The 12,730-nt window shown below is 41.0% G+C and overlaps 1 protein-coding gene across 6 annotated transcripts in view; it reads right to left on the bottom strand.

Moving 5' to 3' along the window:
• Nucleotides 1-12,730, bottom strand: part of afap1 (actin filament associated protein 1) — a 59,491-nt gene that overhangs the window by 39,015 nt on the left and 7,746 nt on the right. For 2 of the 6 annotated variants that reach the window (XM_024288384.2, XM_024288386.2), the window contains exon 1: nt 7,181-7,593. The exons of 2 other annotated variants lie outside the window; for them this stretch is intronic. In XM_024288384.2, the coding sequence (XP_024144152.1) occupies nt 7,181-7,217 (37 nt within the window). In that variant the 5' untranslated portion in view covers nt 7,218-7,593. Of the gene's footprint in view, nt 1-7,089; nt 7,114-7,180; nt 7,594-12,730 lie in introns of those variants that run through there. 2 more of the 6 variants (XM_024288388.2, XM_036216872.1) reach the window with 2 other exon arrangements.

Raw genomic sequence — 12,730 nt, 5'->3', positions numbered from 1 at the left:
AAGTAGGGCTGTCAGATTTGTCGCGTTAAAAACGCGTTAATCTGATACGTGCTTGACGCCGACAATTTTTTTGACGCATTAATCGCGGACTTTCTCATACGTGCCTTTCCATACCGCGCTCGCGGGCGTCCCGCCCCATAACTCACCGGCTGCTCTCACTAGATCACGGGCGGGTCTCCAACCACCGAGCTGCGAGCTAAAATCGGCCGGCGCTAGGACCTAGAGAGCTCCTGCACCCTAACCGGTTCGCGTCCAGTACCACGTCTGGTAGTACCGGCTCGCGTCCGGCTCCGCGTCCTGAGAGCCCGACGTTCCGAACAGCAAGCGCACCGGGGGACGTTTTAAATGTTCTGGAGGTTTAAGCGTGATCCAGCCCCAGCATAGCGGTCTGTCTGCCAGCATATTCATGGCGTGAGCTCCGCTGGACACGTCGCTGCATCGAGCTGCAGCCAGAGAACGCGGCGGCAGTAACAGACTGTCAAACTATCCACAGTGTATCCCGCTTTTCTCAGTCTTTAAGGTTTTAAAAAACAGAAGTTAATTGGAAATGATAAATCTCTATTTCATTTATTACTGTAGTTCAGCAGAGGAGGAAAAGATTTGGTCCTGACAAAAAATGAACATGAAAGTGTTATGGAAATTTTATTTTTGATGTTTTTTATTTTATTTTACTGAACGTTGATTGAAGTTTTGAATTTAAAATGCCCTTCACTTGCACTTGGGCTTTTGTTAGGCATTTTATGTTACAGCCTTTTATTGTTAAGAAAGTTTATCTCAATACAATGTTACAAAATAAAGTATTTCTGATGAAAACTATATATTTTGCCATTCTTGTTTTCATAATTAATGTAGAACTGCAACATTCCACGAAGCACACATTTTTTTCCTTAAAAAAGCCACATTTTAATTTGCGATTAATCGCAAGTTAACTCAGGAGATGCGATATTGCGATTAAAAATTTTAATCGCCTGACAGCTCTAATCTGAAGCATCAATCTTTGTCTTAAAGAACATCTTTGTCTTAAAGAACATGATCCTCTATGAGGATCATGTTCTTTAAGACCACCCTGCAGACCATCTATAGCAGGGGTGCTCATTACTATGAACATCTTTTGAAATCAAGTATTATATTAGACTAGATTTAACTGTGTTAACTATGTATTACTAAAAAAATAAACTCATGGCTATAAAGAAAAGACATTCTAATGACGTTTAAAACCTAGAGAATGATCCTGATTTTTAAAAAATATTTATAGTAATGTGAGTTATAAAATAAAAAATAGATTCAATGAAATACCAAAACTGTACAGCAGGATTGCAGATCTGGGACTCAAACCCAGGTCCTTCAAATGAAGAATATTTCTTTGCAAACTGCAGGCACCATGAGAGCAACTGAAAGTTACCAGTATTTGTCACTTAAAATAGACAGCCACATACAAAATGCAGAGTGCATCGTTTGCTCAGGCCATCACAAAACATTTGTTCACCCATTGATTTTTCACAGTTTTTAAAAAAGAATCAAGTGTTTCTGTAGTACCAGCATGTTGGTTCGGTACTTTCATGACAACAAAGAGATTTTTTTATTGTCTGCGTCAAAGAAAGTCTGTTGGCTGTTTTGGTATTATATATATAGGTAGATCTATCTGAGCTTGTGGTCTCAAAAGTAACTTGCACGCAAAATAAAAATGCAAAAGGGATTTAAATTGTATTTGTGATCTTACATAGCAAACTTCAAAGTTAACTTGCTAAAGCTGATGCTATTCTCAGGTATTTACATGTGACCAGCTCAAAAGCTGATGGAAATTCATAATGGAGACACGCAATAGGTGCAGGCAAGATGGAGATTTCTGAATTGTTTCATATATTTTATGTGAATCAAATGCTAAATTTTGTTACTGGTCGTAGTATCTAACGAAGTCCCGTTAGCTGTCACACAGCTAGAGCGCAGAGCACAGTGAACTCCAAATACAACCGCGACCGGGGACCATTTGTGCAGGTCAGTAGAGCCAAGAAAAAAAGTTCAGAACTGCAGTATTTAGAAAATTACGTGTGAATACCGTTGTCACTTTTCATTAGGGCTAACGCTAGCTAGCATGAAAGATGCGTCTGATTATCACTGTCTTTCTGTTTATGACCGGTCAGTCGTGTTTCAATAACTCCACAGCAGAGTTTCTAAATTTGTTTAAATGTAATGTTCAGTGTCAGGTAGAATCAGTCTGAGACGTGATTCCATTTCCTAAACGTCTCAACGCAGACGAAGGTGCTAGTTAGCATGGTGCCACTGCTACATGAAGAAGGCAGAGACTCCTCTTCATCAGCTGAGAGTAGGACCAGTTGTCACTTCAAAGTTCGTTTACACATCAAAGGTTCTGTTGAACAGGTTTTAAATGTTCTAACAGAGCTACGTTTCATCCCAAGATGTCATATGATCATTCAGTACATGCTAGTGTTTTGTGAGCACTGGGTGTTTGGTGTTTAAGGAGGGGAAACTTTGTCTTTTCGGATGTCATTGTGTATACACATAACGACAAACTAACATACGATGTAATGCATTTAAAAAAACTAGAGAATACCAGGGAAAGTACATGGAGATTTGCTAAGTTGATGAACAGTTAGCCAGAACCAGAAGTAAACAAGAGGTTTTATTTTAAACCAGGAATATGTCACACAGTTCTGTGCATAAAATCCATTGTTGGGTCCACATCTCCTCTTGAAATCACTAACGCTGTAAAATCAAAAGCGCTTCATCTGTAGCCTCTCTCACATAGCTTCCGCTCCATGGTCTGAATAAAACCATGATGCAGATGAACCAGCAGAAGAACACAAGAACAGGAAACTGTGGGTACAATTCACACAGAATCACCAAAACTGGACAACAGATGATGGAAAAACGTTGTCTGGTCTGATGCGTCTCTAGTTCTGCTGCTACATTCAGATGGTCAGAATTTAACATCAACATGAATACATGGATCCTTGAATACAAACTTTCCGCTGAACTCGCCGGTTTCAGCGTGTCGTAAACATTACGTAATTTTCGGGTTACTCAAAGTGTGTTGCAGCACAGCGATGTCAGTCATAACCATGGACAATGAGAAGCTGATCATAGAGATCCAGCACTACTCTGTCTGGGCTGAGCTTTCACAGGCTGTGGCTGGAGCAGCAGCCAGTGTAAGTCATCGGCTGTAGCTAGTCCACTCCCACGACGCAACGAAGCCTTGACGATAGCGGTGTAAGCCCGGGGTAACTGGGTCCCTGTGCCCCTCAAGTACAGGGTTGTGTCAGGAAGGGTATCCGGCATAAAAACTCTGCCAAAGCACTGATGCGAAACAGTGGGTGCTGTTATGCTGTGGCGACCCCGAAAGGGATAAGCTGAAAGTGAACTACTACTACATGTTGTGAATTCCTTCAATACATTCAATCTAATCATTTATTTAAAGAAACACCTATGGTTTTGCTTTTGAGAAATAATATATTAATGTGGCCAGTACATTTTTTTTTAATCTACCAACCAAACTTGGCTGGTGAGTCCATCCATCCATCCATCTTCTTATCCACTTCTTCCCTTTCGGGGTCGCGGGGGTGCCGGAGCCTATCCCGGCTACTGAAGGGCGAAGGCGGGGTTCACTCTGGACAGGTCGCCAGTCTGCCGCAGGGCCTCAATCACACCCATACACTCTCACATCCACTCCTAGGGGCAATTTTAGAGTCACCAATTAACCAATGAAGCATGTTTTTGGACGGTGGGAGGAAGCCGGAGTCCCTGGTGAAAACCCAAACATGCACGGGGAGAACATGCAAACTCCACACAGAAAGGTCCCAGCCGGGATTTGAACCGGGGCCTTCTCACTGTGAGGCAAGAGCGCTAACCACTGCGCCACCGTGCAGCCCGGCTGGTGAGTCAAAAACTAAATTTTGGTCACTGGTGATGAGACTTTAAACTTGGAGCATCAAACCACCAGCCTTGGTCTGCTGAGTGCGTGTAGTGTTTCTCGTTAAGCTAGCGGTAGCTCACTAAACACCTGATGCATTGTTCTACAAATATTTTTACAGCTTGTACTTAGTTACGCTTTCTGCTCGAGCCAATTTCCAACAAATATGTTAAAATAAAATTGTTTTTGAGAAAAATATTCCATCATTCGTCATTTTGGTTAAAGAAAGTAAAAGCTGGGAGAAAGAATTTGATTAAAAAAATCAAATTTGAAATTGAAAAATCTTATTTTTTTTTTCCATATCGTCCAGCCCTAATCCATCCTGCCTTATATCAATCATTCAACCTGGTGGTGGTGGTGTCATGGTGTGGGCGATATTTTCTTGGCACACTTTGGCCCTCTTAGTACCAATAGAGCATGGTTCCCAAACCACAACTCAGCTGAGTATTGTTGCTGACCATGTCATGTCTTTATGGCCACATGTACCATTTTCTGATCTTCCATCAGGTCTAGAGTGCTCTAATTGAACACATTAAAAACAGTAGGAACCTTATCCTGAGCTAAACAAAAAATGTTGACCACAAACCATAGTTTTTTATAGTTCCCATAAGAGACCTACACCAAGGAAAATTGTCCTTTAGGTGTTTTTAACATGTTATTGTAGCGTTTTCATCATGATGAAGGACATATCTTAAGCAAAATAGGATTAAACTGCATGTCTGAGAATGTATTTAGTCAAATTGTTGTGAATCAAAAGCAGACAAAAAATGCTGCTTGATAGAACTTCAGTGAGCCAAACTCTCCCTTTCCAGACCCCCCACACCCCCAACCTAACAGCCGTGCAACAAAACTGGAAAGAAATATCAGAGCTATCCAGCTGTATAATGTTGATCCAGACACCAGCTAAGACAAGAAAAACAAAGATGTTCATGCATGCATCAGAATGGACCGGAGCAGGGAGCTTGTGGCCTGTCGTTGTAGGTTCTATTTCACACCTACAAGCTTTTCCAACTGCATTTATTTGTCTGCTCCTAAATCACAACAATTGGAATAAAGAAAGTCAGAAATTCAATTTTAATCTTATTTTGCTTTATTGATCATGAGAAAATGCCAAAACATCTCAACAACAAAACACAATTTTCATTGGAGTAGATCTTTAATCTTTTCAGTGCAAGTGATATCACCAAAGAAACTGTCTACCGTATTTACAGTATGCAAATGCCAATGTTGTCACCTTATCCCCACAGGGGTTGCCACAGTAAATCAGCTTTCACTGGTTCACTGAGTCGCAGTGATTAGTTTGACGCCGCATGCCCTTCCAGACTCAACCCTGTGTTTCAACTGCCCTGGGGACCAACACACAGACCTCCCTGAGATTTACACAAGCTGTTAGACTCCTCGGTCTGTGTTTATAAACGGGTCGGTGGGTAGCCGACATTGCCGCAGACCGCTAGCGCCCGTTACAGTATATATATAGACCGGTCCGCACACATGGTCTGATCCGACTGAGAACAGTGCAGCCCGGTCGACAGCCACGCGGGTCCTGATGGTCCTGCAGATGGGAGAGAGGGCTCAGTGAGACCTCCATCCACGACCCCAGAGCGGCGAGGTCTGGGCGGCGCCCGCTTTAAAGCACGCAGTGGCCGGGATTTATCATTGAGTCGGAACCGGTCATGACACAACGCTGCGGGGTAATTTCACCTGGTGGGGGGGCCAACGCTGGGCTGGGGGCTCCTGTTCTACAAGTGGATCCACCCATCCTCTATAGGAAGAACTCGAGCACCAACACGACACTAAGTGACAGCGGTGTCATACGACACATGTACCGCTCCGCCCACCGGACGAGGATTCAGCGCTGATGGACTCTTCCCCCTTCACTACTGAGGAAATCGTGGTTATTTTATTTTTCTCCTCTTAGTAATCTGATTACCAGCAGGTTGTCTTGTCTGATCTGAGGTCTAACACACATACAAATACCACCATCATCCTCCATAAACATAAAGATCGATGGTCCTGCCAGAAAACATGGAAACAGTGAGAAGTCTAAAGCTGTCATTGACTCTGAATAGACTACAAGATCAGGCTAAACGTTCATTATTGAGAGTAAACTCACTCAGATCTTGTTCAAATGTTTTCTAGAAGTTCTCCTTTATCAGCTGACAGCTAAAAGTCACATTCTAGTTTTTCCAGATCTGTTTGTACAATTGTAACACAGCAGTAAACAGACATCGATACCATTCCAATATGGCGTCTGACTTTGCATACGCAACAAGCTAGCATGTCATCTCTAGCCCTTCCGCTCTCCTTAGCTTGTTTACATTAAAAGTAAAGTGGGGTCATCTGGACCCCACAACACAGAGCGCTGAACTTTTATCATTGATTTTTGAGTTTCACTAATGTCCATGGCAGAAATAAAATCCTGTCCACCTTTGTCCACATTTGTCATGGAAGGAATCACATCAGTATGTGGTTGGAGTCATCTGGACCACAAAGAGAGCGGAAGGGTTAGTTTTTAATCTCATTGCCAAGAACCATACTGATCTAACTGTTGTAGCTGATGACACAGCACACTAAACCAGCTGAGCTGTCCACTACCATCTAAATAAAGGGCCAACTAATACATCACAAACTGTGCAGTAGAGATGCACAAACCTAAATGTTGATCATTAATATTTTATTTTCAAAATAAAATGCGCATATTTAATATGTAATGATTAAAAAACTGCGCGGTAAAAGTACCTGTATAACAAGGGGATACCAGATAACAACGGGATACCGGATTAGACTTTGATTCCCCGTTTTAGGGGTAAAGGGAGATTTTTCCTTGCATGAAAAATAAATAAGTAATAATAATAACGCTTAAATAGTACAATATGTAGTAAAAGTACACATCTTTGCTCGAACATAACTTTGTTTATTGTACTTATATTCCAGCATATGATGAGAGCAGATCGGACGGTCCATCGTCACTAAAATGACCATCAGCGTTCCTGCTCTGCCGTAAACCCGAGAATACGAGCGCGCGGCATTTCTGAAGCGCGACTGCAGACTCACGTGACCCCAGTCCACAGAACGCGGTCAAAAGTGAAGCGGGGCACTTTGGGGGTGCCCGGGGAGTCCGAACCCCAACCCCTGTGAGCAACGGTGCCGCTTGAACCCACCGAAAGTGGGCACAAAGACGTCCGGAGCTCGGCTCGGCAGGAGCCAGCGGGTCGGGGCTGCGGCTCCACCCTGTCTGCCGGAGACACTCACCCCTGCCGGACGCGAACAGAGCCGGCTCGCTCCTCATCTCATCAAACCACGCAGAGCGCGCCCGTCTGCGGGGGAATCACGCACGGACAGGGACAGTCCTCTTCGTTTTCCTCCGGGTCTCCTACTCCTCTTCTTCTTTTGTTTGTGGCGGTCTCAGGATCTCTCCTGGTCCCCTCCACCTCCCCCCGAAACTGGTGCTGTGTTTAAAGACCGCTGGAAATAAAGCCACTCAAGGAATGGAATACTTACCCTCTGACGTTATGTTCACTTTTTAGGGCAGACTTTTCACTTTGAGACTGTAAAATACAAAGTATGATATTTAGCTTGGATGGACTGTACTATCAATCCACTTTATTTACATGTAGCGTTCCTTTCACATGCAGTTCAGAGTCTTATGTCCCAAATGTAATAAATTAACCCCCCCCCCCCCAAAAAAAAATATATATATATCAACAGATTTTGTTAAAATGTTAAAGCAAATTTTATATGAAAAAATTCCCACTTCATTCTCTATTTTTAATCAAAATCTCAAAGAGTGAGTAAAAGCTGAAAGGGTGTTATAAGCCATGTTTTTTTAATGATCCAATTGTTTGAGATTTTGACTATAGGGCTGGGTATTAATTACAATTTCTACAAGCGATTCGGTTTGATTTTTTTTTATTCTTTCGATTCTTCAATTCAATTTTGAGTTTAGACATTTGTCTAGAAATACATCAGTCATCTTTTATGTGTTTTTTCAACATATTTTTCTGATCCAGCTCACATACTGTAAATGTATCAGTGAAATAATGAGATTATTAATATCATCCAGTGTTACATGGATTCTCTAAAGGAGAAGTTCTAACTAAAATGTTCAGATCATTAACATTGTAAACATTGTTCTGTTTCTCCTAGAGGATGTTTCAGACACTATGGCGATCGCGCTATGGCAGTACACCTTATTTAAGAAGAAGACAACAGTATGAGAGGAAAAAAAACTATGTTTTAGACTTCTAATGGGTACTTTAAAAAATGTTTCCTTAAAAGAGTTTGGAAAATTCCTGTCTGTGAGTTTATAAAGATGTTCCACAGAGCGTTAGCATTAGCCGTCCTATGGGAAATTCCATTAAACGTCAGCATCAATCTAGCACACTTTAGCTTTATGTGCTAAATCGATTTATATTTTTCATGAATCAATTCTTGATCTATTAAGCTTAAATTGATTCAAATCAATTAATCAATTTTATTAACCCAGCTGTAATTTTGATCATTTAGGTCTTTATTTTCACTCGTAAATTTTAGTGAGCCCAAATTCCAAACATGAAGGACTGTTGTTTTGTGAAGTTACCATTTGAGATTAGTCAAACTCACCTACAGGTCAATTAAAGCTTGCGGGTCTTTAACATTTTTTAAAAAAGAGTGAAAAAAGCAGTATCTTAAAAACCCTCGTGCTCTCTTATGGTGTCCAGATGACCCCGCCCTTTTATTGATGTGTGATCCCTCCCATGACAAAGGTGGACAAGACTGTATCTCTGCCACAGACACCAGTGAAGATAAAAAATCCTTGAAAAAAAAGTTCAGCACTCTGACTTCCAGATGATCCCACTTTAATGTAAGCATGCCTCGGATAGCACCGCGTTTTTGCCAAAGGCAGCAACCTATGCAGTGGGGGTCGCTACTTCCACCAAATGAACAGATGCATCCCTGCCCTGCTTTTCCCAAGGGTCGAGCCAAAGTGGAAGTGAGTTCAGTTCCCATCTGCCCCTGGGGGTGGGGGATGAGGGTGGAAGAAGCCTTCTCAAAAAATCCATTTCATGCTTTTTGTCTTTGTTTTTCTGAACTATTTCAGAGTGGAGCACCAGGAGGAGAAACAGCATCACTATGAACATGGCTGTTATGGCCACCAGAACTTATTTTTTAATAGAACAGTTGAATATTTCAACACACACATTTGTCATTTAAAGTTGCTCCGTTTAAGCAAAGAAAAACTCCAATAGGAGAAATTCTGTCTGTACATTAACTAAAGTGAGATATGGTGAGCATTAGAGTATTTAAAGAATGAGTAGGCTAATCAAAGGACAGACGGGTGAATTTTGACTTTAACTAACTCTCTTTGTGTGAACAATGTGAGTCTGGTCACACAGATGGGTGTGAACTCAGCTCTGCTGCTCACAGGACAACAGAGATCTCAGTGTTTCAACACTTAACTGCTACATATGAAGAGATGTACTTAAAATTCAGCAATCAAACCATGAAATGATATACTCACCGAACCTCTGGATGAGCGCTCCTCATCAAAAAGAGCAGGAGCTGCCATTAAAGGAGCTGCCAAACATCAAGTTTAAGAGATCTTCTAATAGGAGAAGAAGTTGGGACTAGAAATGAATGAATTATTTGGTCATTGGATCATTGTATGGTTTACATTTCCTCAGTCACAATGTAAAAAACAGTTTACAGGCAAACAAAGACCCTTGTCTTAAGGTGAGCCTGGGTTTGCCTGTTTGATCTGGGGAAAATGTAATTGAGTTTTTATAACTACCAAGCTAAGTGAGTTTTCTATTTCTGAGTTGGTATAAATGTTTCATCAATTCTATATTCTAGCTAACTGTAGGGTTTGAATAATAACACGACTCTTTTTGGATCAGGAATACTTTCTTTCTCAATTGTGTTCAACTACTGCTGTGCGAAAAGTCCATGAGACACTAAGGATACCAATTAAAGAGACAATACTTAACCTAAACCATATTTGAATGACAAGATGGTGTCATCAAGAACCGAGGCTTGTCCACTCCTGGGCTTGGATCTCGGACTGTTCTCCAGGAGAGATGAGTCACAGGGTAGAGAGGTCAACAAAGTTGACAAACTCTGCGAAACAAAGACCTGCTGTATGAAGGAAAATGAAACAAGCAGACACATCTGTGTGTAATCGTCACCCAGTTGAGGCCTTGTGTGGCTCCCAGCCCCTCCTCCCATGAAAAAGTATTCAAGAAAGTATTCAAGGCATGCCTGTCAAAACAGCAGCCATCCAAAGCACATGAGACACATTTCACACACAGACTCAAACACATTTCATTTTCAAACAAAATAGGGTGGAATTAGTATAAAATATACGTCGACAGGTAGTGACTGGTGTAAAACTTATCATTTTATAAAAAATGTTTATAAATGTTTATATATAGCTAGACATAATATAAAATATGTAAAAATATGTACAAAATTGTGCAAGAATTTAAATAGACAAAGAAATTAGGAGCAACCGCTACATTGCAAATATACATGTGCAAATGTGCATAAACAACATATACATTGTGATGTGCAGTTATTTGTGTGATTTGTAGTTTAACATTTTTATTGCTTTTGGAAAGAAGCTGTTTTTCAGTCTGTTTGTTTTTGTTTTGATGCCTCTGTAGCGCCTCCCAGAGGCCATCAGGGCAAACAAGTCTGAGTCGGGTCGTGAACAGTCCTTGATGATGTTCTGAGCCCTGCTGAGGCAGCGTGCAGCATAAATGTCAGTCAGGGTGGGGAGGGGACATCCAATGATCTTCTGCGCTGTCTCTACCACTCTCTGCAGCCTCTCCTTGTCTGTGACGTGCAGCTGCCAGACTAAACTGTAATGCAGTATGTGAGCAGGCTCTGGATGGAAGAGTGGTAGAAGGTCAGCAGCAGGTTGGAGCAGAGACGGTTCTTCCTGAGGACCCTCAGGAAGTGCAGACTCTGCTGAGCCTTTTTGATGACAGCTGAGATGTTGGCTGTCCAAGAGAGGCCGGCAGAGATGAAGCAACCTGAAGACTCCATAGACTGTTTGCAAACTCATGACAATTATCAAAACGCAACTGAAAATCTGACAATACACAAAGTCAATGTGAAAACAGTCACTGCATTAGTGGGTTGTTCTGATGATTGGTGGTGTTCTATTTGTACCTGCTGATGGAGGTCAAAGACCTTATAATGATGAAAAATACTGTGACTGTTTTAATAATAATGTTCTAGAATGTGGGTGGGGACAGGAAGGATTATTTTGGATCCTGATGCTTCTGCTGGTGGTGTAACAAACTAATGTGTACCAGCACTACAATCAAAGCACACACAACCAACATGCAAGAGGTGGGAGCCTGTTTCCATGTAAGACAAGCCCAGTCCAGTCAGTCTAAATAAGCAGCAAATAGGAATTTTTCCATTTAGCTGACGAACCTGAAAGAGGGACAAGAATGTGAATTTTGCTTTCTGATCAAGATCCACTGGATTTTCAGCATGTCTTCTCAGTTTTTGCATGTACAGCTGTAAAATAAATCTTTTAGTATAACCCAGATGCTTCGCATTATATTACAAAGTTAAGAGGCAAAGCCAGGTAAATCTGCATCACATCAGTGGGACAGCAGAAGATGTGATATCATTTCACGCTAGCTCTCCCTGCAATCTGGCTTTTCATTTCTAGAAGTATATGGGGAATTCTGACGTCAAGCTGTTATGAATCACAGCTGAGAAACAGCCAGTCCAATGCTCTAATGTCCAATGTAGGTCTGGAAGTCCCATCATCACAATCCTTTTCCTCAGCAGAGTCAGCAGTGGACTGCATGCTGGAGGAAAGGCTTTAGGATTGCCTTTTGCAGCTCAAAGCTTTTGAGTAATATGTAAGATTTCTTCACTGTGATTGGCTTTAGTGAAAAGCAAAGAGAGAAACAGAATGCATTTCATTTTTTCTAGCGCACAGACATGTATCTTCAGATAAAGAATGTGGTCTAAGTCATGAAAACAAATGATTGTGAAATCCCTGGTCAGCTCCACAGCTCTCACTTCCAAAAACTTTACACCCAGACTCCCTCCATCACAGAGCAGACTACATCCAGGCAGAAAGCTGAGCAGCACAGAAGTATTTTGAAGATGTGGGACTGCATATGTCAGTGGTTCTTTAATAAAATGACTGCTATCAACCAGTGTCCTGGAAATCTGACAAATTTGCCTCTTAATTAACAATATGTTCAACCACAGCCACAGTTCATGTGGTTGCAGAAAGGCAAAAATCTGGCATCAGATCACAAAAATCTATCAACAGATCACAAAAATCTATCATCAGATCACAAAAATCTATTAACAGAACACAAAAATCTATTAACAAATCACAACTATCTATCATCAGATCACAAAAATCTATTAACAGATCACAACTATCTATCATCAGATCACAAAAATCTATTAACAAATCACAACTATCTATCATCAGATCACAAAAATCTATTAACAGATCACAAAAATCTATCATCAGATCACAAAAATCTATCATCAGATCACAAAACTCTATCATAAGATCACAAAAATCTATTATCAGATCACGAAAATCTATCATAAGATCACAAAAATCTATTATCAGATCACAAAAATCTATCATCAGATCACAACTATCTATCATCAGATCACAAAAATCTATCATCAGATCACAAAAATATATTAACAGATCACAAAAATCTATTAACAGATCACAACTATCTATCATCAGATCACAAAAATCTATAAACAGATCCCAAAAATCGATTATGAGATCACAAAAATCCATCATCAGATCACAAAAATGTA

Source organism: Oryzias melastigma, linkage group LG18, assembly GCF_002922805.2.
Source record: "Oryzias melastigma strain HK-1 linkage group LG18, ASM292280v2, whole genome shotgun sequence".
NCBI classification, from domain to species: Eukaryota; Metazoa; Chordata; class Actinopteri; order Beloniformes; family Adrianichthyidae; genus Oryzias; species Oryzias melastigma.
The sequence above is the reverse complement of the archived record's forward strand: the minus strand, read 5'-3'. Positions and strand labels throughout refer to the sequence as shown.